The 26,571-nt window shown below is 40.2% G+C and overlaps 2 protein-coding genes across 19 annotated transcripts in view; both read right to left on the bottom strand.

Annotated features, from left to right (window-relative positions):
* gapvd1 (GTPase activating protein and VPS9 domains 1) overlaps positions 1–16,633 on the bottom strand; it is a 32,864-nt gene extending 16,231 nt beyond the window's left edge. For 12 of the 18 annotated variants that reach the window (XM_034212480.1, XM_034212483.1, XM_034212487.1 and 9 more), the window contains exons 1-12: positions 16,487–16,633; positions 9,088–9,306; positions 8,229–8,496; positions 7,177–7,749; positions 7,001–7,084; positions 6,771–6,905; positions 5,840–6,032; positions 4,528–4,608; positions 2,916–3,073; positions 2,497–2,626; positions 2,094–2,219; positions 1,124–1,297 (exon numbers count right to left, since the gene is read on the bottom strand). In XM_034212480.1, coding sequence (XP_034068371.1) covers positions 1,124–1,297; positions 2,094–2,219; positions 2,497–2,626; positions 2,916–3,073; positions 4,528–4,608; positions 5,840–6,032; positions 6,771–6,905; positions 7,001–7,084; positions 7,177–7,749; positions 8,229–8,496; positions 9,088–9,272 — 2,107 coding nt within the window. In that variant the 5' untranslated portion in view covers positions 9,273–9,306; positions 16,487–16,633. The remainder of the gene's footprint in view (positions 1–1,123; positions 1,298–2,093; positions 2,220–2,496; positions 2,627–2,915; positions 3,074–4,527; positions 4,609–5,839; positions 6,033–6,770; positions 6,906–7,000; positions 7,085–7,176; positions 7,750–8,228; positions 8,497–9,087; positions 9,307–16,486) is intronic. The other 6 variants (XM_034212493.1, XM_034212494.1, XM_034212495.1 and 3 more) reach the window with 3 other exon arrangements.
* A 2,779-nt stretch (positions 16,634–19,412) lies between these two features.
* Positions 19,413–25,869, bottom strand: unm_hu7912 (un-named hu7912). The gene is made up of 2 exons (XM_034212752.1): positions 25,630–25,869; positions 19,413–22,913 (listed from the first exon to the last, which is right to left on the bottom strand). The coding sequence occupies exon 2, from the start codon at positions 22,868–22,870 to the stop codon at positions 19,673–19,675; it is 3,198 nt and encodes a 1,065-aa protein (XP_034068643.1). The 5' UTR covers positions 22,871–22,913; positions 25,630–25,869; the 3' UTR covers positions 19,413–19,672.
* Positions 25,870–26,571: the final 702 nt, after the last annotated feature.

The following is a 26,571-nucleotide window of genomic DNA, read 5'->3' as shown; positions in this document are numbered from 1 at the left end:
TAAGGAAATCGCTGTAAATTCACTTAATGATGGAAAAGTCCCCGAACGCCATATTCGGAAGAATGAAAAATGGAGGATGCAAATGAGAAGGAACCAAGGTCAATAAGACTGCAGGGACAGAGTGAATGTCAGAGAGACAGAAGGAAAGCGAGATGGGCAGGAGGAAGGCTGCAAGGAAAAAGAGGCTGAGGCAAGGAGGCAGGAAAATAAATGTAAAGACTAAAATATTCTGTATACTACAGCTAGATTTACATTAGATGGACTTCGGATTTGTACAACCTGTGCATAACAGTTATAGTCCTTGCTCAAAATAGTGCAGAGGTTAAATCTGCCCTCCAATATATACTGAAGAATTTTTTATTTGATATAAATCAGCATATTATGATAATGCATGTATTTACTAGATTAGACACCGTCACTGTGATGATGCAAGCTATCTTCAGGATACACTTCCAGAGACATGTAGAAATCAACTTGTTTTGCCCCTTGAGTACAATTTCTATTTGAATGCCTCCAATTCATTACTGCCGTTTACAAGATTGGAAGATAATTGCATAATCAGTAACATCTAAAAGTCAGTGGCAGTAGAAGGAAACAGACAATGGGTATACAATTGGCAGTTTTTGCTTGAACCTTCATTATAAAAGTAATAGATTATGCAGTTTCTTTGTTCTATTGAAAATCATAAAAACTGAGCAACTAAGCATTGTTTCAATATAAGATTTGGCAGTGAATTGTCAGAGCACTGACACTGAATTTGGAATATCAATGGACCAATTTCATAAAAACTCCATTTGCACAACTAGAAACTAAGGCATATTTGGTTCCTTTAAGCTGTACTTGAATGTTGTAATGGAATTAAAATGACTTTTTATCACAGTAACAGATATGAGCAGTTCCGTATCTGTGTTTCTTTATAGAACCTATGCTGCACTGAAAATCTGCTATTTCCTCTACATACCACAAGGTGAGGACATTTCCCTTAATCTACTTAATGAAAAGCCAGGTAAGATTCCCATTCATCTCATACAATGTGCAATGACCTCACAGACTGTGTAGATTGATCAATTTGCCTTCTTACGCAGGGAGTGAATATGGACAAACACAGAAAGCCATGCCCCACCTGCTATTTCCTGCAGCCGATCTTCATCCATGTTGGGGTCAAAGTCGCTGCCGAGCACATCGGTGCTCCAGGTTTCGCTGACCGTCTCAGAGATGTCCCGATCATCGGTGAGACCCATCATGTCTCTGATCTCAAACTTGCGCAGTTTGTCATCCAGGTTGTCTTGAGTGGTGGCTGAAGGAGACACAAAGGATGTTAGACAGAGCCTGCACATTATATTATATACATTATATATTAGGCAAGGCAAGGAGAGGCAAGTGTATTTATATAGCACCTTTCAACACAAGGCAATTCAAGGTGCTTTACAAAAATGAAAGACATTCAGACAAAGGCATTTAAAAACATTCATTAAAAAGAAAAGATAATAAAAGAAACATTAAAAGAAAAAATACATGAATAAAAAGTACATGAATAAAAAGTTACAGTGCAGTTTAAGATATGCATAGTTCACACGGAAGTTCAATTTTACTGATGCCTTTCTTTAAGGTTTCTCTAAACATGAGCTGTGTACGGTATGGCACATACGTCCCGAGCAGCATACACAGAGAAAATCAGCCAGGACAAAGTCCCCAGACACTGATTCCCTGGGGTTACTAGCCCCAAATGTTCATTAACCAAAAACGAAACACAACCGCTCAGTTTCAATTAAAAGCAGCGGCAAAAAGAAAAGTCTTCAGCCTGGATTTAAAAGTAGTCAGAGTTGTAGCGGACCTGCAGGTTTCTGGGAGTTTGTTCCAGATATTTGGAGCATAATAACTGAACGCTGCTTTACCATGTTTAGTTCTGACTCTGGGGACAGAAAGCTGACCAGTCCCTGAAGACCTGAGAGATCTGGATGGTTCATAATTTAGCAGAAGATCAGAAATGTATTTTGGGCCTAAACCATTCAGTGCTTTATAAACATTACATCTTTCTTTTCCTATTTTCACTTCCAACTTCTTTTGCAGAATTAAAAAATACACACGCATACCCTGTTCATGCTCTAGAAGCTGTAGCGCCTCCACCCCGTTGCTCCCTGACGGTCCGGCTCCCAGTTCAGAGACAGACTCTCCCTCCAGGTCCAGAGACGACACAGAGTTAGATCTGTTGGATGGACCTGAGGGGGAAATAATAAATACAAATGTCACCAACTAATAATCAGTCATATTTGAGTGTGAAATGGAGTTGCATCATAGTCTTTCTTGTTGGTGTGTTCATTTGTTTGTTGTGTCCATATAACAGTGACAAAAACATCAGATGGGCCGATAATCACAATAATGTGCTTCCACAAACCAAAAACACTACTTTCAAGTTTTCTGATATCACTCATAAACATAGCAGCAATATGTTTTTGTCATGTTTGAGCTCCATGTATCATCAGACTGCAGACTGACCCTCTGAGATGCCTTCCAGGTTGTCACTGCAGAGGGAGAAGCGCAGAGTTTTGTCTGGTTTACCATGCAGCTTAGTATCATCAGCATGGCCGTCCCCCTGGGCCCCATCAGCCATCTGCAGGTTCAAAACCTAGAGAGCAGTGGAGAGAGAGAAAGAGCATACATTAAAAAAAATATCACTTATTTTTGGTTGCTATCTCGCCTTGCCATGAGTCATTCTTTGTAGAGCTTTGTTTCTCATTCAAAGACAGCAGGAAACACTTGAATCAGGGAGGTACTTATACATGAGATACAAGGCTCTTATCAAATTCATGACACCGACTCTAAGAAGTCTTTCAGCGACAGAAAAAGATATGACATTGAATTCATCACATCATAATCTCTCCTGTAAATGAGTACATTCATTCAAGTCACATTACCTCATTCTCTGACATCATCCCAGGGACCGACTGAGGACCATTTCCAAGTGAAATCACCAGCACATCCTCTGGCATCAGCTCCTGCAGGGACTCCTGGGAGCTGGCCTCTGCCTCCCCCTCCTGGGCTATGTTGGTACGGCTGCGGCTGCGAGCAGCTGCTGGGTCGAGGGAATTAAACCACTTATTATCTGAGGGCACTCAATAACAACATATATTGTTATGTTTTTATGAAAATTAAAAGCTGCAGCCTTAAGCGTGAAACTATAAAACCAAGACCCATCTGTTATGTCACACCAATATGTAGCATGTCAAAAAAAGTGAGCTGAATGTCTTTTTTGGTTTCACACATATTGTCAGATTTACCGTTTTTATGCTCAAATTACACGGTGCACTGGTGTGACATTAAAAGACAAGTCTATATCTCATATTTAGATGTTAGTACATAATAAACACTAAGCTTTATTTTAGGAGGAAGATTACTTTGTTAAGTATGAAAATAGTTTTTCCAGTTGTTATGGTTACACACTGTAAACAGATACAGACAAAAGCACATGATTTGCTTGATGACGCTATTCATGCCATATTATTTAAACATTTGGTATGTCCCAAACTGAAACCCACTGACCTGCTTTCAAAATGTTTCTGGGGTAAAAATGGAAGCGCTAACATAATGAAACACTTAAGCAGCACATGATACTCATACCACTCTAAAGACCAGTCTAAGATATTTCAGCCGCACGTGGCTGTAGCACACGGAATTGAAAACTTAGCTCGATCCAGTGGATTAATGAAAAAAAATAAAATTAAAGTAAAAAGGTACTTTACAAGTCTACTGAGGTTCTGGATCACATGGGAAGTCTGGTTCTAATCTCAAGAGAATGATATAACAGGCAATCAAGGCATTTTGCCACATGACACTTAACTTGGATTGTGTTTCATTCTGGATGAAAGTGTGTTTTTTCTGAACCATGCTTCCATCAAAGCATGAACAAGGAATTAAGTATTTGAAGAAAATTAAAAAGGATGTGGTTACATCCTAAATCCTCCAATAACAACACTCTCAAGTTTCAAATAGCTAAGAGGTCTTGGAACACTGTCTCCCAATTCATTTACAAACAAGAAGAGCCAATATACTGCTTGTAAAGCCACTATAAATTGATTTGCCTTTACTTTCTCAGAAATAAGTGGATGCTAGAGTGCTGTTTAGAACTCAACCACAACACATCAGAGCACTACTCTCTTTTATTCTGATCACAACTCGGGCACAGACTAGAAAGAGGAAAGGTGGACTATATACATTTTCCCCTGACTCTACCTGGTGATGAAAAGCCATATTCAGCTGAATGAGTAAGCAAAAAGGGGGAAAACTTTATAACAAAAACAAGTGACAAAAACATTTTAGGTGTAATAAAGGGACAACGCACAGAGCAGGGTAAAGCAAGCAGGGTGGTAGCAAATGGACAACAACAGTGCTGCAAGGTAACAGTGGCGAAGCAGTGCGATTACGGTGCAGTTAGCACTAGATGAGTGTTATCTAATGCGCCACTTGGTAAAACAACAGCTTCATGGGTTAAGTTCTCTCCTGCTCTAACACGACCGACATGCTACCCACCAAAAGGGGTAACTAATGGAATGTGAGCAGACAGAGTGGTGGTTGTGGGGTCCCAGGATGTTATAGCGGCTAAGTGTTGTCCTGGTCAATGGCAGCACAGGGGGAAAGGAGAAGGACAAAAGGTAGGGAGTTGGAGAAAGAATACAGAGTACATCTCAGAATCTTTAAAGTATTTCAAGTATCAAGTCAAGATTGTGTGTATAAATGTAATTTCAGAGTAGCGTGTACAAGTGGTTCATTTCTAATTAAGGGCGTGTTGCTACAACATCATTTGTCTTGAGAATGCTAATGAAGGTAGTCTATGCATCTTTTCCATCCATTCCAATTAAAATGAGTCCATTTATATTTGGTAATTTAATTGGTTGTCATTTCTGTAATTGAGCCTCAATCCAGGCCATGCTAATTATCTTTATAACAAGCTGAGAAGAAGCTCATTAGCTTCTTATAAAACACAGGCCTTTCACTAGTCATCACCACTCAATTCTACTTGTTTATTTTGCTTCCCATTAGGTCAAATATAACAGTTCTATCTTTTGGTTCTTGTTTCAAATTGTGATATTCCTTAAAAAGGAAAATGTCCTTTGGATCCTCACATCAGGAAACAAGAGGTTCCAACATTTAGCACAATAACATATCTATTTTTAGACGTGGCAAGGAGAAAGAGGCTCAGAGGCCATAGGCGCGTTCACACCGCAGTACTTTTCCCACTTTAGTTCCGATATAGTTCCGAAATGTTGCGTTCACACCAAAAAGAGCCGGAACTAAAATGAGTTCATGAGAACCTTTTCACCCCCGTTTCCGTCCCTGCTAGAGAGCAGGGACTTTCGTGGGAGAAAAAGGTTCCTATGTCTGATTGGCTGGGCAGATTGCAAACCATGCCCCGTAAAACTCCCAAAAAGTTTTGTGAAGCCGCCATTTTATTATCCTTTAGCATTATTAGCATTAGCCCAGCGCAGAAACGCAGAGAGACTAACTTATGGCAACACAAAATAAAACATGGGAGCGGTGGAGATGAGGAGGTGTCGGCGTTCTGGCGATTTACTCGGAAGGCTTCAGTAGGGGACTTCCGGCCGGGGATTTTGGGCGGCAGTATACGCCGTGAAGTGGTTTACGGCCTGCCAGTAAACCCAAAGCAGAAGAAGAAGAAGTGACGTCAGCGGCTTCATTTGCCTAATCCTCCCCCAGGGACTTATTCCGGTGTGAACGTGATCTGTACTTAGTTCATGAGAACTAAAGAGTTCTCATGAACTAAGTTCTGATGAACCATTGTGGGAAAAGTACTGCGGTGTGAATGCGCCTCATGAGGAGGTACCTATGGGGAGCCTGTTCTTCTTGTTGGCAGGGGTGGTAGCGGGGGAGAGCTGGGGGGTGTTGGAGGGTGTGAGCTCCAGACTGTTGCTCTTCACAGCTCGGGACTGGGGCACATTGGCTACCAGAGTCTCCAGAGCCATGTGCTCCTCCTCCCGAAGGTGGTCCCCTGCCATCACATTCCGTACAAAGTCCACCTACGCAGGACATGGGAAACATTTTTGGAATTCAACAGGTTTTTCTAGGAAGGGTGTGAGATGGCAAGTTTGCACTTGCCAAAGTCTGCCTAAACTTTAACTGTTGCTGGCACAACATGTAGAATTACACATGGCTTTATTAGAGTTCACTGATGAAAGGTGTTTCACAATGAAGGGAGAAATATAATCAATACAAAAGACACAAATGTTTTTCATTTTCAAATGAACAAAATGGCTCTTGAGCTGTCATAAGTCTTGACATAAACATAGTAATGTATTAATAAATATGCACGTTGAGGTCACACTAGAGTCATAAGGTAAATTAATTCAAAAGACACATTTCTGCGTTGTTTGCGACTGACTAATCTGCAATTCACAAAGACTATCTAGCCTATTTTTATGTATGTGTGGGTTGCTTTGACAAATGACTTGGAACAGATTGCAACAGTGTAGTTAAGCTTTCGCATAATGTCATTGGCATTCCAGTAAAAATGACTCATCCTAAATTGTTATGTGTGAATTGCTAAGAATTTACTTGTAAAAACCTAAAAAATTAAGTAGTGTGACCATAGGTCAAGGTGAGCAATGATAAAGCATATGCCAAACGCAGAGAAGCTGCAATGGTCATTTATGAGGGGAAAACATTTATTGTTCAACCCTGTAGCTGTAGACAACACAAAATAAATCACACGGTATGCTAATGTCACATTTGGATATCAATTAAAAAAAAAAGCCTACCAGCACAAGCAGCTGATTATGTGTAATATAGACCGCAGTCCTACTGAGGCCTTCTAGGAGGTTCATTGAGGACATGGGTGGGGTCTCGACTGCTCTTCCTCCAAGGACCACATCCAGAAAAGCAGCCACACAACTCTGGAGACAGAGACATAAAAGTATAAATTAGTACAAGGAGAAAAGTATGTTGTGCTTAAGTTCGATTTAACTCAACTTCACAATGGTTCTTGTACCTTATCAAATTTAGCCAAACTGCTTTTCCGCCTTGGGTCTGCATCATTATCAGTCATGGCCAACTGCTGCAAAAGCTGTCCCACCTGTGTAACAAATGACATGCAAAATGAATCAATACTGTATAATGATTACCAAATGCATGATATGTGTATTGGTTGCATGCTTTGCCACAAACCTGCATTAGATTGAAGCGAGCTACTTCATTGATGGGGGCGTCTGAGATGATTCCATACTGCTCCGGGTTGACTATAGCTGGGCAGATGAAGCAGGTCAGCAGCAGGTCGGTGCACATGGTGCGCACCTCGCCCACCTCCAGACGCTCCACACAGGACAAAGTCTTGTACATCTGCGACACAATCCAGCGCAGGCTGTGGGGAAAGCAGTAGGTGTTCTGCTTTAAGTAACCGATAAACTTGTTGACCAGAGCTACTAGCTTAGCTTCGTTGGCCTCCACCGCTGACTGCACCCTTTGTTTGTAGCCCTCGGAGCCCTTCTCTCCGAAGCGGTCCTGCTGGGCAGGGGTGAGGCGCTCCGTCACCTTGGCTGGGTCGGTCTCCAGGTGGTCTTCATCTTCAACCAGCAGCTGCATAATGGGTTCATGTAGGGTGGCGGTGAGGAAGAGTTTGGCGGAGTACAGGCCCTCGGTGAAGAGCTTGAAAAGGATGCTGAAGGCACAGGTTCCCCGTCGCAGCAAACGGCGAGGGTTGTCACTTTCCTTCAGCTCAAACTCCACCAGGTAACGCAACACCTGGGAGATGGCAAGAAAAGAAAGTTGCATCAGAAGAAAAACATGTAATCTTACAGAAAGGCTATTATTGTTTGTCCAATATGTAAAGAGCCATCCATACCCAGAACGTGATCTATAATCATAACTATAAATAGTCAGCTTACACTGTCAAACAATAATTAATATTGTTGCACAATAAGGAAATGTTATGTTAACTGAAAATGTCAAATATTTCCAAAGACCATTTTACTCATCTACATTCCTGTGTGGAACAACACCTTTGTATTCAGGTGGGTTTTGATTGGCTGTCAGTGTTACTATCGTAAATGGCTCTGAAAGTAATCCCAACAATATCCTTCACCACTGACATCCTCAATATAGTTTGAATTTACTCTGCTATCCACCCGAGTTAGAATAAAATAAAAAGACATAAAGTAATCATTATCTATGGTTCTTGGCGTGGACGACCCCTAACACTAAAGACAGTTGAGGCTACTGACCTGTAGCAGGTAGCTCTCATCCTCCTGCATAATACAGTTGCCATAAAGTGAGGTGAAGACTGTATGGGTGACACACTGGTTGTGCTCCTGGTTCAGCCTCTCCCCGGCCACCAGACAGGAAGCCACCAGTCTGGGGTTTTCCCTCAACCGGGCCAAGAACTCTCCATAGATGTTCTCTTGGAAGCCCAGAGTCTTGTAGCCATCAACAAACTGTGTGTCTTCCAGCATTTTGGCATGTTGGCAGCATTCCGCTGGAGAGGCCTCCGCACTGTAAAAAAAAAAGTGGTGTCATTATTAATATACAACGTAAATAATCCCTTGTACGTAAATAATCCCTTGTACGAACAACTATATAATAATACTGTAATTTCTCTCCACTATGCAAACCGGATCTCACCCAACCTACAGACAGGGTGGGTCCAAAAGAGTGTATGCTAGCTTCTGTGGTGAAAGATGACATATCCTCCAACCTAGTTCTGACTGACATCTATCCACCTTTAGACAAGCATGAACAAGCATTATATCACATGCTCAACAGGGATGCTCTTGCACTGTAGGCTGAAACTGACAACAGATCTAAACGGTAGTGACAGGGTCAAGTGAACACAAGAACACCACACAGTATCAAACATGTTCTTGTTTCGTTTTTTTCACATTTGCCACATCCTCAAATTTGAAACATGTTTTAGCATCGGAAATGTTTCAGTTTCAATATTTGCTGACAACCAACTGCATAATATTATCTGCCATTTATTCAAAATTGCTTTCTGTTGACATAAGTACACCAAAATAAAATGAGAAATCACAGGCATGCATAACAGGAAAATATCACTTCAGTAAATAGGAACACAGGTCTGACCTTGTGAGAATGAGGCGATCGAGGTTGATCCTCTGCTGCTTGGCGATCCATGCGGTCCGGTACAGCCTCTCGGCGGTCTTCAGCACGTCACTGTTGAGCCTCTGGATCAGCTGCTTCTCCGACGCCACGTACAGCCGCTCCTGCTTCAGGTGGTGGGCCAGAGTGTGGATGTCTGGCTTCACCATCTTCACCAGCTCACACAGGCAGAGAGGTAAATCACTAGAGCACAAAAAACAGGTAAATCAGGTTAATAAGTGAAATGGAAAAAACTTAGTCACATTAGCAGGAAAAGAAAGTGTTGACAGTCAGGTGAGGAAATAGGAAAACCTTTCATTATCATGGATAGTACAGCATGTGCACACAGTTGTATTAAGTCCATTGTGGCTCTGGAGATGCTTTGTCAAGTTCGAAAAATAACCATAAATAATGTCATTAGGGATAGGGATATCTTAGCAGGTGAATTGGAACTACAAATGTATGAAAAAGAGGCTGTATCTTGAGTAGTGTTAATTTCGTTGACTAAAACTATGACGAAATATGTTCGTTAACGATCTTTTTTTCCATGACGAAAACGAGACGATGACGAGACGGCACCGACGGCAGTAAACAATAACTGTAACGAAATCATCATGCAATATCGTTGACGAAAAGTGACGAGACGAAAATGTTGTTTACTAAATAAAAACTATGCCAAAATCTCTCTTTACTTTCGTTGACGAAAAATGAGGAGACGAAATATTATCAAAGATAACGTTACATCTCTGATAGTCAGTTTTTCTCCCAGCAGTTCCATTTCCGGTGCTGCGGTGGCAGGGCAGCAGCTGTGTGTCTGTGCTGCGGCTGGGCAGCAGCTGTGTGTCCGTGCTGCGGCTGGGCAGCAGCTGTGTGTCCGTGCTGCGGCTGGGCAGCAGCTGTGTGTCCGTGCTGCGGCTGGGCAGCAGCTGTGTGTCCGTGCTGCGGCTGGGCAGCAGCTGTGTGTCCGTGCTGCGGCTGGGCAGCAGCTGTGTGTGTCTGTGCTGCGCGCCGCGGTACATTTGAATTACACCGGGCAGCGGCACAATATGAACTGTCAAGAAGACTCGGGTCTAACTCATGGTCTAACTAACCTTATTTAACAGAAAATAAAATGGCAACAACAGGGCTTGGGAGCAGTGGTCACACTCGCATTAACCGAATACCCCCCCGTCAGCGCGAGTGATTGATAAATTGTGCACTCGACGGATAATAATGGATTATGACAGAAATGTTACAATCCTGTCGTCAAAATGACTGACAACAAAAAAGTCTAAAGCCACCACTGCTTGGGAGAAAGAAACGATGTGATATTTGGGCCCATTTTCGCTACAATGAGGCGGAGAAAAAATGTGAATGCATTGTTTTATCAGAAGGGAAGCAATGTGGCCAAAACACAGCTGGTAAAAACACCACAAACCTGAGCAGATACTCTCTGCAAAGCTTCTTAATCATTCAACCTGAGTTTTTCATCAAATAAGGACAAGATATAATCTTATTGTGAAATACGTTTGACTAAAATGACAAATTATTGGTTTTGGCTAGACTAGTTTGACTGAAATGTTCTATATAATCTGATGAGACTCAACAGTTTTCATTGACAAAAAGTAGACTAAAATAATTAGTTTTCTTTGACTAAAATAAGACTAAAATCCTCAGACTTTTAGTCGACTAAAACTTGACTAAATAAAAACAGGATGAAGGTGACTAAATATGACTAAAACTAAATTTAACACAGGACTAAGATTAAAACTAAATTAAAAAATAGCTGACGAAATTAACACTAATCTTGAGTTGAAACAGTATACAAGCAATGGATTAGTCAATCCTCAAAAATGGTATAATAACCATTTTGAAAGTGGATTCTTATTCAAGTCATTTCTCATAGAAAAACACCAAGCAATCTCTGGTTCTGGCTTGTTCAACGAAAGGACTTATTGTTTTCCTCTGTTTTCTATCATTGTTGATTGGGTTTGGAATCGTTAGCCAGACATTTACATTGATAAACATTTAAGAAGTGATGGGGGAAATCATGATAACACATATGCTGATTCAGACCATCATGTTTTATCTTTCTCCTTAAAGTCCTCCAATGTAAGTAAATCACAACAATTCTGAAGTATTCCTTTAAGATTCAATACAGTGTACTCCCAGAATGTTTTTCAAAAGAGACTCAATCAAAGAGTAAAAACAGCATTTTTCCTGTCAGGTTAACAGCATGTCATTGTTGTAACTATGTAGCCTTAAACTTGTAACAACGCTGTGGGACTGTCTAGTATGTGTACTTGCCTGATAGAAAAACCCAAGAAAGTAAGGATTCGGAAATTGTGGTTGAAATATATACTATTGAAATTATAAAATGTGCAAACGGTATCAATATTCATTAGTAGAGTAAAGCTGCATTTGAAAGTAACTACATGATGCTTGGGTCATTCAAGGGAAGTGATCATTTGCATTCCATGTGCTTCACACGCTGCCTCAATGACAACAACAAAAGCACACTTTTCACAAGCTTCAGGAGACACATTATGCAAATCACTTTTCATTGTCCAGATATACACAGCTAAGACATACAAACCAAGCCGAGTGCATGAAATCTGAATGATTTCTTGGTGCATCCTTTGCACAAAAGCCTTTTTGTGGCTGTATGCAAACATAGCAAACTCAGATTTAACTGTGGAGTTATGGCTCTGGGAGGACAATGACCTCATTCACACCAACGCAACTCCGGTTCAAGCTCCGTGCTAGAGCTTTTCAGGTTCAGAACCAGTTATTCGGTTTAGCTCTGGCTCTTTTCACACCGCCCAGAGTCCGACTGGTAATGCGTCGTTGCGTCATCGTTTGCGTCATGACGTAACCGTTGGCGTGCCTGCTTCATAAAGCCAAACCGCGCAGATGAAATCAGTTGCATTCATTTCTTATGGCTCTATCTGCAGCTTTTCCGGAGTCATTTCTGTGGTTTAGTTATATTCTTATAAGTGTACTCGTGTCAATAAAGGTTTTTTTAAAACACAACTGCTTCCGAGGTTGGTCTTATTTCTTAAGGTGGACTGAACCATGAGTGTGGAGTAACGTTGTATCTTTCATTTAAATGAACTGTAACCTTCACCCAGGTATGTAACAGCTGTTCTCAAATGAACACGTGAAGTAAAGTTTAATATTTATAGTTTTATAGATTTATAATGAGTTATAATGAGAGGTGATCAACGTGAATGCTCAGGTTCCACCTTAACACGCAGACACGTTGCTTCACCATGAGCAGAAACCTTTATATGTCTATGGCAGAAACACTGAAACTCTGAAACTCTTGTTAAGTTTCTCCATCGTTGTGTACAAAGTACAAGCTGGATAAAACGCGGGCTTTTTGTTGTTGTTCAGGAGTTGATCTGTCTCTGCCCCTGCCCCCGCCTCGACGTAAGCGTGACGTATGCGGTGCTTTTGCTCTGGCCGGACAATTTTTTGGTGCTTGAAACTAACCGGATTCCGGAGCTAAGAGGCGGCGCCGCTGCGGTGTGAAGAGGAAAACCCGGTGCTTTTCAAGCTCCAGCTCCGAACCGGCCCTGAAACACCGTTAGTGTGAATGAGGTAATTGAGACTAGACTGGAGAAAACTGCCTGAGAGTGGGAATGACTGCAAGGCAGTGCCATTGTCCACAAGCTAACAGACAACCACGACGTTAGATATGATGTGTCTGACAAATCAAATTGGTTATGCGGATTTAAACGCATAATAATAGGCTCCACATTGAACTCCCTTGGCAAACCAAGAATAAACAGTGTTGTGATAACCGATCTCTAATGACTGATTTTTCAAAAACAGGTAAAGTTAAAAATCTATTTTAGTTGGAAATCTCTCTTTTACGCATTCCGAATGTTTGTTTTTATGATTTGTAAAAAATGCATATTCTTTGCAGGGTACAGCTGCGTCCTGGGTTCATTTGACAAAATATAAGTTATTTATCAGTAAAAAAATACAAACATTTGCTATTTCAAAAATGATGGATTCATAATTTCAAATCATTAATATTATAAATGGAATTATTTTAGCTTTGCCTTTGAAGGTACATTTTTCTCATAAAAAGGTCATGAGGATAACATGAGTGGGGTGCTAACTGGGTGTGAAACTAATGTTTATTAGCATTATTGAGTATCTGCATTTATTTTTCCTATTTAATCAACTGATATTTTGTCTCTAAAATGTCAGAAATGTGTGAAGAATAACCATCACAATTTACAAATGTCCAAGCTCTTCAAGCTGCTTTTTGATAAAAATTTAAAAAAAGCAGTCCAAAAGACACCACAAAAGGGAGCTGCACTTAAGGAGACCCTTTTTCGGGGGGAAATTAATCGATCTGGGGGGATCTTATAAAAGGCTAATAAAACAGATACATTTTGTCTTAGATTTATTTTGCTTTCATTTTAGAGCTGAATGAATTGACAGGTAACTGGCTACTGAGAACACTCAGGGTGCACTTCCACATACACTCATGTTTCTTAAACAAGCACATTCCTCACATACTTGGAAGGAAGTGAAAAACAACTAGGCTATTAAGTGGCTAGTAGAGAGGTTAACTGTCATTTGTCGTATCCTCCTGTGTCCATCAGCTCCAACACAAAAAACAGCATAAAGCCACCTGGTGAGTCAGTCATGGAGAGCACTGAGGAACTTTAAAGCAGAAGAGAAACCAAACAGTGTGAGGCATAATCTGCAACCTTCGTAGTTGTGTGAGAGGGATTGTGACAGAAGAGCCACTGAATAACAAAGGACCAATGGTTCACCCATAACATCGGTGTAAGCACTATAATCACAACGACAAGGTATCATAAGAGACAGGTCAAAGACAACACAGAGGATTTCAAATGCAACGGGCAAGTCTCACTCCAAGTTATGTAGTGACACGGTTTAAAAGTTGGATATGGTTTTTGACAATGCATAGATCAAAACAGCACTCCTTAAAGTAAATATCCTAGCACCGTAAAGGTGTTTGGAACACAGCCCACTCTTCCCACACACCCACAGACCGACCAACGGAACAAAGTGCTTTTTATAGCTGTTCAAAGGATTTCACTTTCTACAAAAAAGGTATTCATGTTTCTGAGCCAACATCCTCTTCACACTTCCCTTTCCGATAATGTCTTACATTGCTCAGCAAGGAGACCAAGTACATGAGGTTTGAGAGTGAACTTTCTCCCCACTCGGGCTGGCTATTAAACCCTGACTGCCGATTGAAATCCATACTGTTAAAAATACTGTCAAGCATTGAAAGCTAGCTTTGAGCATTTTGATCTTACTACCACCCAGATGTATCCTGCCAGTCTGTGGGCTTAATAAGCAACATAATAGCCACAAAGCTCACTTCTCTAACTTTAAGGCCACCACTCCCCAAAAGGAATGTTTGATAATGTCCTCCAGTTTGGGCACAACAAGCTCCGTTTGTGGCAAAAACTGAAAAAAAACATAATGCAGAGTCGTGCTAAATCTATGTTTCCACAACAAACACAGTAGAGGGCAGATAAGACCGATTCTCGTGACTCCTCGATAATCCGTAGAGAAAACAGTATTTAAGCTGGACTTCCTGATTAAACTACGTTGTTTGTCATTGTTATCAGCTTGGATATAGTTAATCACAGGGAATAACATGCCAGCTTTATGGATAACAGTATGTACCATTAACATGGGTCACTGTAGGCAGTTCTATCATCGGCTGGAGTTTAATGTTACGACTTTTACTGCAGACTCAGGTATCGTGGAACTTAACCCAGTTTACCTGAGGTGCTGTCATTTTATCTGCTGTCTTGAGGGCAAATTTCTACTCCTACCAGTTGATGAGGAACACCAGAATGAACCATTAGGTTGGCTCTGAGAAAGGAAATGGGCAAAAAGTGTATTTTTGCTTAAGACATTCAATATGAAAAAGGGACGAATATGGCTTCAAATTATGAAAACATCCAAATTGAAGACAAACATTTTACCCAAACCAAAATCTTTACGATTTCTGTCATGAAAGAGTGAAGCAAACAGCGGAAAATGCATATTGTGCGAAATGTACATTTATATATATAAATATACATGTTGGGCTTTAGTATTGTGTATCCAGACATACAAAGAACCTATTCTGATCAATTATGAGAAATCCAGTTGGCAAGCAAAAAGAGTGTGAACCAGGCAATATGTTGCCATCAACCAGAAGAAAGAAGAGAAGAAGAAATTCCTGTTGACCAAGCTTCACTCCAGGATTAAGACTTAATGATGAACAACAAAGTGAGTGACACTAACTTGTGAGGAAATTATGTAAAGGCATGATGTGCTTCGTAATGTGGCATGGGGAAAAAATGTAGTGCTTGTGTGATGGGCAGTAATTCAGGACCAGTTTTCAGAAAAGAACAAGGTAATAACTGTATGTTTGGGTTGTTATAATAACATGTTCCTTTAATTTAGGCTTTGGGTCACAATTGCATTGAGTCCTTATAAACATATTCTATTATTAAAATATTCTTTCTGAGAAAAAAACAAACCTATTCAATTTTGTAATCTAAAACTGAGAAAAGCTGCAAAATCTCATGTCTGACAAGAAGTAACCCGGCAAATATTTACCCTTTTAACTTAATAAAATAACACATATTTGTCTATGACTTATTACCACGGTTATATTGGACAGATGGGAAGGCAATTACCTCTATGCTACTAAGAGCAAAAATATCCCAAATTGGGATCCATAAAGTACTATCTTATCTTAACGTTAATATCCAGTGTTAACATTATGTTACATGGCAGTATGCTGCTATTGCCCAAGGCCTTACAAGCCTTAACGTTACAAATAGTGTGTCAGTGGTTATGTTTTTAGGCTAACAACTTTAGCTAAACATTACCCTCACACACTTAGTATGAGGGTGGGAACATTGACACAATAAGCTGAAACATTTGTATGTGCTAATATGCAAGTGTATGGTGTCCTTGATTTGCTGGTATTGTTGTTAACAGATATTTAACTGAACAAATCAAAATGGTTATTTAAGTTCAGGTCTGTGACTGCTAGGTTGCCTCAGCTTTGATTACCACCAGACGATCTGGGAATCGTATCAAATAAAACACGTAGTTAACGTTAGGTCAGCTAAATGCTATGACGGAAACTAACAAACCCCAGCTGTTAGCTTCGTTGGCAATTGTGTCTGCAGTGATTTGTGAACAGACGGCAAACTGGTGTTCTGGCTAACCGCCACAGCAGCCTGCTAACGTAAACCTAGTTAAACACGGCTAACGCTTGCTAGTAAACTAGGGTAAGCTAACGTTAAGCTAGTTAGCTACGTTAGCTTAGCTTTAGACTGCAAGCTCCTGAGTAATCAAATATGATCAACAAAAACATGCCAACTTAAATTCAGCAACTTACCAAACGTTATACGCGTGTACTGGTTGTCCACTTTTTAACTAAACACAGCCGATCATCAGATTTCTCGGATCAGACGAGCTGTTTGCTGGCGGTTAGCCGTCTCACCCTGGCTTCTGCAGGAGCGAACAGTGCTGTCATTTGCTGTCATCACGAGGAGACATGCGCAACCCGCATGCGCAAAGGCCTGTTAACGGAAGCTTTACCTACCAACAGAAAACAATCTTAAAAACATTCATGCCTAACCCACACACAGGGGTGTAAAGTAACTAACTACATTTACTCAAGTACTGTACTTAATGTACAATGTTGGGTTCTTGTAGCTCCCTTTCTCTAGAACTATCTTCCTGTTTTTATCAGAGGCAGTGTCTATACTTCAGAGTGTGCTGAATACCTTCCTTTCTAATAAAGCCTAAATAGTTAGAGCTGGTTTCAGATTATTCCCTATGTTTGTCTTCCTAGGTCCTATATTTTATGGTATTTAATTGTGTAGTTTTATTATATTTGTATTTTCTTTTGTTGTATTTTATTTCATTTTCATTTTATTCTACACTCTATCTTTTAATTATTTTCCTGTAATTGTATTTATCTTTTAGCACTGCCAATCATGTTTGTTAATCCGTCAAACCCACTGAGACAAACGTGTTTTGTGATAGTGGGCTATATAAATAAACTCTGATTTGATTTGTACTTTACTTGAGTATTTAAATGTTTGCTGTTTAAAAAAGTGTACTGTTACTCCACTACATTTGTTTAATCCCTGTATTACTTTGCAGATTTTGAATAATTATGTGAGATAATATAATAAACACTTAAGTAAGACATAAGTTTGTTTTGATGTTAATACTTTTGTACTTTCACTTGAGTAACTTCTTGCAATTTCTGTCAGATAATTAAATTGAATGTGTGACCATTAAAGAGGGTTTCATCCCTCCCAATTATATTATATTCTACACCATACTTTATGAGATGTTTGACTAATAGGCCTCCTGTTAAATGTGTTTATGTTTTGATCTTTGTCACTCAAATAATTATGGCATTAGATTTATTTTTATTTAATGTGGAAATATACTGGGTAAATAACATATTGGATAAACAAAACTGAACAAGGCAAATTATTTAAATAGAAAAGGAGACATTTAATGCTGGAAACAGAGCTGAAAAACAATAAGATAAATTAAATATTCTGAGATTTAGCCGAGCAGGAGTATTGTCTAATTGTGAAACAAAAAGGACAATAGCTCATAATCTGTATGGATTTTACACACTGCTGATATACAATTTATAGTTGTTGTTTTTAGGTTTATTTTAAGTTTTTACTTATAACTGGGTTTATAAATGTTCAGTAAAGGATTCTTAATAATGCCATAGGCCTATATTGTAACTCTGCCACTGTACTATGCTGGATGTAACTCCTGCATACAAAATAGGTTTATTCAAATAAATATTCAAGCTGGTTAATGAAGTTTCAAAATTGTTAAATCCGTTTAAATCAATAATAAGGTGCACTGCTCTTATTTGAAAAGAAAAGAGTAATACATGCATTTTCCACTAGGTGGTAGTCTAATAACATAAAAGACACTAACCCTGCAAATAGCTAATAAGAAGTATTGAGGATGAGAAATAGAAAGCCACAAGGTAAATCTTTAAATTCCATTTATTATATATTTATATATGGGTTATAAACATCACAAAATAGAAATTTCCAGAAAGTCTTGCACAAAGATATATATAATCAAGTAAAAGAGCAACCTTAGATTAGTCAACAGCGGCAATGGAAGCAGGCATAGCATCATATCTGGGATCAGTGCTGCAGCTGTTAGGAACATTCTTGTTTTATAATTTATGTTTTTGTGCAAACAAAGTCTTTGCAGCTCTTGGCTCCAGGGAATTCTTTAATATTCATAATAAAATAGCATTTTACAATAGATGGTATTGGTTGCTCTTTTATTGCATATAGTTTAAGAACTGGTGTATTAGTTACAATAAGGTCTCAAGATCATGATGTTCAAATTATCTAATATTCAATATATAATATATAATATACCTCTTTTATTTCTAAGCATCAAATGGTTTCTCTTTAACATAATACATTTTATTATAAGCAATATCCATATTAAAATACCTGAATAAAAATAACATGCTTTGAGCAAAATAATTGTTCATTTACATCAGTATTTCAAACATCCTAAATCAAGATCTCCCAAGCGTTAAGAACTAGCTAACTCATTACACACATTGCCTTGTGTCAAATGCATTTTTTTCCCGACAGAAGGCCACTTTCAAACAAAGCAATTCCTACGAGAATGACATCAAGTCTTACCACAAGATGATATAAGTTCCAACTTAAAATCTTAATGAAGTGGGAAACAAATAGTTGGTTTGATTGTACTTCATATTCTATCAAACAATAATGAATATGGCAATCATAAAAAAGTTTCCACATAACTATAGTATACTTAGGAAAAAATACTTAGAAACAGCTGTAATATTACAACCACTGTAACAAGGTATAATATGCATTTCTTATAACATTTGTTGGAGAAATCAATAATGGATGAATGTTTCAGGCTGTGCCTACTATATTGTGTTGGCATTGAGATGTGTACTTCATAAAGAGTGTGTGCTTCATACATTGTCAGTTGAAACTGCACAAAACATACACGTTCAAATCTTAAACACCTGGATAACTTGCCTAGTCTACATGCAGGCTATTAACTCTTCTGAGTGCAACAGGATCCAAACCAAGCCAAAAACAACAACATAGGGCAACCTTTAAAAGTGAGAGCATATTGGCCTGTGTGTGTGTGTGTGTGTGTGTGTGTGTGTGTGTGTGTGTGTGTGTGTGTGTGTGTGTGTGTGTGTGTGTTGTGTGTGTGTGTGTGTGTGTGTGTGTGTGTGTGTGTGTGTGTGTGTGTGTGTGTGTGTGTGTGTGTGTGTGTGTGTGTGTGTGTGTGTGTGTGTGTGTGTGTGTGTGTGTGTGTGTGTGTGTGTGTGTGTGTGTGTGTGTGTGGTTGTGTGTGTTTGTGTGGAGACAGAGCGAAATAAGAGAAGAGAGGGACAGAAAGAGAGATTGGTCACATACTATATAAACATGTTCCTATATCAATGTCAAATTTGCTAAACAACACCATGTATTTACAGCATGTACAGTTTCTGACATCATAATCTTTACTGTTTAGTGCTCTACTATATAATATCATCCAAGAGGTGAGGGGTACCCACCCAGTCCAGTGTTCTTGGCTCGGACGCAGCCATGATCATGCACATAAACTGTTTACCTGTTCTCCGATCTATTGGGTAAATTGTAGTAGGAGTGAACCTTTTGTTGCTCTCCACAAACTCACACAGCTGGTTATAGATTTTGGGGTACTCGTGTCGGAGGAAGACTCCTCTCGTCCTGAGCTCCCGCTGGATGTTGACAAAGCACACCTCTCTGGCTTTCCTCCCCTTCTCCCCTTCTTTGTCAATGTCCGGTGTGCCTGGAGGCGGAGTGAGGATGAGGGTTTCCATTTCACTATCCTTCCTGAGTACCTTTTTGTCAGGGCTTGAGGAGGCCAGGGAAACCTTTGCATATTTTCGAACTGTTGGTGCTTGGACCCTTGGTGAAGGTCTGTTAGGCACTAGTTCACCAACAGCTACAGATACATTCAGAAGGAAACATTCATTGGGGTCATACTCATTACCTGCCAGCTGCAGATCCTTGCAGTATTCGCCTAGGTTGTCCTTAAAGCCATCCAGCTCTCTGAGAGATAAGTATGTGGGAGACATGAGGAGGCTCTCAAGCCCCACTTGGAGGAAGTTGTCAGCTGTCTCTGGATTAGCAAAACCCAGAAACAGAACTCCTCTCCCCCTGGACAGGTAGCCAGCTTTAGCAACGCGAGAGAAGGCTTTGTGGATCTCTGAATTCTCTCTGCAGAACTTAAGAGAGTGTCGGCACACACTGGTCACCCGGCCATACAGACAGGTCTCTTTATGGATCTCCCAATCATCCCTGCGACAGTTTCGTGAACAGTAAAATGTGTAGCAACTGTGGCATGATTTGAAGTACAAGCAGGCATTGAACATACTCTCGACCCGGTTGCACTTTTTGTTAGCACACACCATAGTGTCGTCTTCATCTGTGCTATGGTCTGGAGAACATTCTTCTGCACTCCTTTGAAAAGCATCACATCCACTATCAAGGTCTTTGAGTGTGTCTGGGCTGGATTTGGAGGATGGGAGTTGTGAGTTGAAGTTTTCAATACCAGAAGAGTCCCTGTCTTTGCCGTCATCTTCAGTAATGAGTTGTTTCAGCTGGTCTAAAAGGTCAACGCTTGATTTTCTGCTAGTTGGTGGTTTGTAATCAATCACCAAATCAGCTAAGAGTTCGTCCAGTTGCTCTAGACTCTGCTGGAGGGAGAAGTTGTTGTGTTTCCTCTCTTTGGTTATTTCAGGTGTATTTTGTGGCTGCTTAGGAGGCGATACTCTCTGAGATGGTTTCTTTTCACCATCCAACATATCCCAGCTGACAGTGTGCACATCTCGCCGCTTTCTGTTGCCGGCAGATATGTCATTATCTGTTATGGTGATCTCAGGAGTTACAAACCAGTGGCCGCTCTTGGTATTCCTCCACGGATTGCTTGAGCCCCTTTCTAAAGAGCTTTCAGAGAGCGAAAGGGCAGCATAGCGCCTTGGTGAACTTGAGAGGTTAAGAATAACAGGCTGTGATGTCACATCAAAGGATGGTGCTTGCTTTGCTTGATGAAACAGGTTTTCATAGCTCCGTCCACGAGGCACTGATTGCTCCCTTTCGTGCCGTGGATATAGAATGTTGTCCCAAGACTTTGAGTGGTTTTTTACCTCTGCTCCTAGTTTACTTGTCTCCGAACAGCTTTTAGTAAACCACGGAGGAATACTGGGGTCTTGCCTAACTCTTGGTGGTGTGAGCTGAGAGGACTGGTTAGAGTAACCAGATATACTTGAGCGATACCAGTCATCTGAAAAGGCCTGCGACATTCGCGGGCGTCGACGACCCTCCGTATGGTATGGCCTTGGTGGATAGTACTGCTCCTCAGGAGAGCATGGTTTTGAATAAAACAACCTTGAGTTACTCATATGGTAGGGATCGAACCGGTTCTCCTCTCCATAGTAAGATCTAGACAGTGGAGTTTGAGAAAAGTATGATCCTGCCTCACTTGTGGAGTAAGGCCTATTATATACAGAGTGTGCTGGCTCTCTGTTAGAAAAGTTTTCTGTGAAATAGGACCTGACAGGAAGGGTGTGCACCCATCGAGTCCTTGGATCATACTGACTAGTGACTGTACTACCATGGCTGGTTAGACTGGACCGGTCATCCTGAATGTATGCTCTAGAGTAGGGATGGACAGGATACCGAACAGGGTCCTCGGTATAGAAGAACTTAGTTGGTATATTAGGATTTGAGTAAGCTCTTTGTTCCTGACTCAGATATGGTGGTGTTGGTGAAGGCATTCTTTGCATGTCTAGATGCTGGTATGAGATGGGAGACATACTGGTGGTATAGTGGTATCCTTGTCTAAAATCTCCACTGTAGCATTCGCTAGGAGTGGGCGTTGGAGAGGATACAATCTGTCGAGGTACATACAAACCTCTACTGCTACTGGCCTGGGAGAATCTCTGCCAAGGATGATCAGTCCGTGCATTGGGAACCTGCCTAGATGTATGCTGCAGTACAGCAGCGTCCGGTTTAATGTCCACACGGCACCTGACATGAGGGGTTATAGCTGGTTTATCTGGTTTATTCCCATCAAAACAGTCTGAGACATAGAGAGGAGACTGAGGCTGCAGTTTGATAGGGTGCACCTCATTCAAAAAAGCCTTATTTGAAGAGAAGGATTCTCTATGTGTTTCAGAAGTCCTCAAGGCATCTGACGCAGCCTGAGACGCATCCCTCCCGTTCCTGTCTCTGGGAGGAGACACTGAGATTGGCACAGGAGTGAGGGTGGACTTAATTCTTGGAGCACTTCTAGATCTTGTTCTCTTTTTAGAGTCTGACCATGTAGGATTGCTTGTTTTGTCCTGGGTGGTTTGCTGCTGGAACTGCCTGGTGTTGAACAGATCGGGAGATGAAAAGCGCAAGTACCCCGGTTGATCTATTCCATTCCACATTTGGTCTTTATTTAATGTTGGATTCTCAGTCCTCTTGTAAGGGTACTCCATTGACGAAGAGAGGGACTGTGGGTCATCCAGTGACTCAATGAAGTCAAAGCTGCGGCAGTGTCTTTTGTTAATGATTTCTGGTTTGTCGATCATCTTCAAGTCACATTGCTGGGAGGAGTGGAGAGAAAAGGTGTGGTTGGTGATGGGATTAGAGAAGTCCTGATATAGAGTTGATGCCAGTATATCTGGGGGATGTGTTCTTGTCATCCTAAAGTAACCTCCATTCACTGTGATTCAAGATCAACACAACCTGTAGAAAAAAGAGAGAGAAGAAAACAAATACATTTCAATGCAATTTAATGTACAGAGGTGAGGTAAATGTTCTGCAAAAAAGAGAAAGTTGTTTAAAGAAGTAGTGGCATGAGTTTATGAAACAAAATTGCAATTAACATGTTTAAATCATTCATCAAATCAATTATTTGTATTCAACAATGTATTAAACACTCTGGTAAATTGAATCAGATGTTCATATATTAAATGTAAACTGAAACTTGAATATATATAAATATATAACCAATTAACAACATTACAGTAAGAAGTGTATTTTCATTCTAGTGTGTCTGAGTGGGCATACTTGTTTTTATTTTTTTTTCAAAGGCAGTGCAACAAAGCATATTTTATTCATACTGTTTGAATTATTCAAATATTAAATAAATGATGTAACCACAACTGCTGTCAATCTCTGCTTCAAGAATCCCGACTATTTTTAAAGGCCTTGAAATATTTTTATTTGAAGACAATAATGTTTCTGTTTCCCCAATGGATGTACAGTATGTGTCATGGGCTTCCTTGTTGGCACACATCCACGAGCTAACCCTGAGTTACCATCTGTTCACCGTGATGAGAGAGGACTGACCAACCATCTCCCTCTCCTGTCTCCACAACACACCTCAATATCACGTCCTTTCACACAAACCATCATTGTTATTCTCTGCTTTACTTAGAATTTAAAGTTACAGAGACATATTATAAGATACATTATGTGAATTGTGCTGCTCCAAATCAAAATAAAGTAAATGTCTACAGTTGCAAACACAGATTATTTATGTCATTTAAAAATACTGTTTCTAGATTTGCATGAATGTTAGTAGGTAAAAGCATTACAAATGAATAACAGATCACCGATTTATGTGGGAAGATGGATTAGCTAAACCTAAGATCATAATTTGTTCATACATCAATCTGTTTCTCCTTATATTTCTTATTAGCGTTCTTTTCCAATTACATTAAATTGTAATAAATCCTTTTAAATCCTTTTATAGTGTTTGTGTGTCAGATGCTCAAGTAATCAAACACCTTCATTTGTCCAACAATTGTATGGCAATGTATGAAGTCACTGCATTGCAATTTAAGAGCAAATGACCAAATGTTGTGAAATGCTTTAATAAAAATATATTTTATAATAAGTCTGCTGTTCGTAAAACTACAGGTAACATAATTGTACTATGACCAGCTGCTCCATCACCGCTGTGACTAATGCTCAGTAATATCTTATTAATGGCTGAATGTCATTATGATATGAATACCATCTGGGACAAATATCGTGTCACTTGTGCTAATGTAGGAGGGATAAATTCATTACTAATACCCCATCAGTGAATAATATAAAAATAAAGTACCTAAGTTTGAACTTGCCAATATAGATGAAAAAAGTTCCTCAGATCAATCTTGCTTTTATTCTCCTTATTCTCTGAGGTTAAATGAATGAGGTGAGATGTCAGCGAGATGGAAAGGGCCTTGGTGAGTGAATGTTATTAAACAGCGTAACAAAATAGGCCAAATAAGGTGCAGGATGGGAAGGCTGAACACTCAGTGAGTAGTTCGCTTCTACAATTTACAGCATATAACTATCACTCAAACAGCTATCCAATACATTTTTATCAAATTAAGTTGTAAAAGGAGATATGGATGGTTTAGCAAGGCTACAGTAAATAAAAGCCCTGCTAAGCTGCTCTACAAGTCCCAATAGGCACATTGCAGTATATATGTGCCACTAGAGATTAATAACACATCTGAAATAATGTAGGTTTCGAATAGGTCAATATACATTTCTGACAACCAAAGACACACATGTTGAGCCCTTTTATACTTTTATAGTATATATATATATATATATATATATATAGTGTTAATGAGTAAGGATAGAAGATAAGACTAAATAGCACATTTGTATTTAAAATGAGAGGACAGGATTAAAAGCTTAGGGCAAGCTAAACACATGCATTTCTTCCTCTACTCATCCTCATGGTCTACGGCTGTTCTTGAATAGAGGGACTACACTTTCTTGCACAAGTAAAACCACATGCCACATACTGTCTCCATGGCTACAGCACACAGCAAAGAAACACTCCTGGAGTTGCACAATGAACTAGGGCACACATTCAGTCTGAAAAAATAACCAAAGCACATACAGCTTATTGTTGTATGTGTGTGGGTAAAATCCATCTGTGACAACAAGTGCAACTTTACATTGACCTTATCAGAAGATGTACTCATGATATTGATATAATAGCTTATTTATAGAACCAAAGGCTGTATTTTCCTGTGCTTTATTTTTGTTGTTGTGTGATGTTTTATTCATGCAGTTAAATAAAAAATGACTGAGTTGTTAGTGTGAGACTAAAACTATAAACTTGGACTGTATTCGTCCATTTTGCAAGGTTTTTGAGACAATACCAAATGTGATGCAGATTCGCCTGAAACGTCCCCATGGGGCCATGCCGAGGCGCATTCAGCCTTGAAGCGTTACCAAATACTTGCTCTACGCACCCCTTTTATTTTGGTGCTGCGGCACGAACGGCCCTCCATCCTTTGCGGCTGACCTAATGCCTTTGAGCCCCGAATGACATAATTTGCTGATAAAGAAGAAAGCAGCTGATTCAAACCGGGATGGATCCCGCCGAGAAAGAGGGAATGAGTTCGGCTAAGTTTTTTAAAAAGGAAAGATTTTACGAGAGGGGCCTTACCTCCTCGCCAGTGAGCAGATCGGATGCGGGGGACATGGTGGAGCTTGTTCCCTGCGAGGAGCAGCTTATCTCCTACCGCACCTGCTGTGAGTCTCCCGGACCAAAGCACTCGTCCCTCATCCTGCCTTACATGTTGTTTTCACCCGACGATGCTCTCGCACTCTTGGTTTCGCGTGTGTGTACGTGTGTTTGTGTGTGATGGAGGACTGGAGGAGGTGTGTCTGTGAGTCTGCGCTTGGGTGCGTGCCTCTCCGGAGGCGTGGTTGTGCGTGTTTTATGAGGAGGGAGGGAGGAGGGGTTGGGGGTATTGAAAGAGGCTGGGTGAGTGATCAGTCTCGGAGCAGCAATGCGGTCGTCTCTCCGCTCATCTCCGAACAAGGAGACCTGAAGACAATTGCATGGGCATTTCCGGGAGGACTGCTGGATGCTTGGTCTTCCTGTAGTGTAAGGAGCAGCTTCCTTCATCCTGAGGCAAAGTGTTATTGATTAATAGGACTACTTTTTCTGTTCTTTTTTTTTTTTTTACAAGTTTGCAGACAAACAAAATTAGGCCTCTCCCACACTTGACTGGTCACTTCTGGTCTTCCTCCTACACTGTTGCACATGCATTATACATTGTGCCAACATGCTGTTATTCAGGACTTTACTGTGATGGAAGTAGATATGTGATGTAAGGCTGCAACTAAGAATTGTTTTCATTATCCTTAACCACCACACATTTTCTTAGGTCATTTATTAAATGTTTGGTCCATAACATTGTAAAAATGTCTGTTATCATTTCAGATCGCCGAAGGAGAAATCTTTAAATGGCTTATTTTATTCGACTAACAGCCCAAAATCCAAAGACATTTGCATAGGTAACAAAGAAAATCATATAATCGTCGCACTAGCTCTTTATTTGTCACAATACCTAAAGGAAAACAAATAGATGACAACAAATCC

This window comes from Gymnodraco acuticeps, unplaced genomic scaffold (genome assembly GCF_902827175.1).
Source record: "Gymnodraco acuticeps unplaced genomic scaffold, fGymAcu1.1, whole genome shotgun sequence".
Lineage (NCBI taxonomy): Eukaryota > Metazoa > Chordata > Actinopteri > Perciformes > Bathydraconidae > Gymnodraco > Gymnodraco acuticeps.
Note: the sequence above shows the minus strand (reverse complement) of the source record. Positions and strands in the feature narration are given on the sequence as shown.

Excerpts from the sequence above, each read along its gene's own strand:
- unm_hu7912 (XM_034212752.1), bottom strand. The coding sequence starts at position 22,870 with ATGACAAGAACACATCCCCCAGATATACTGGCATCAACTCTATATCAG.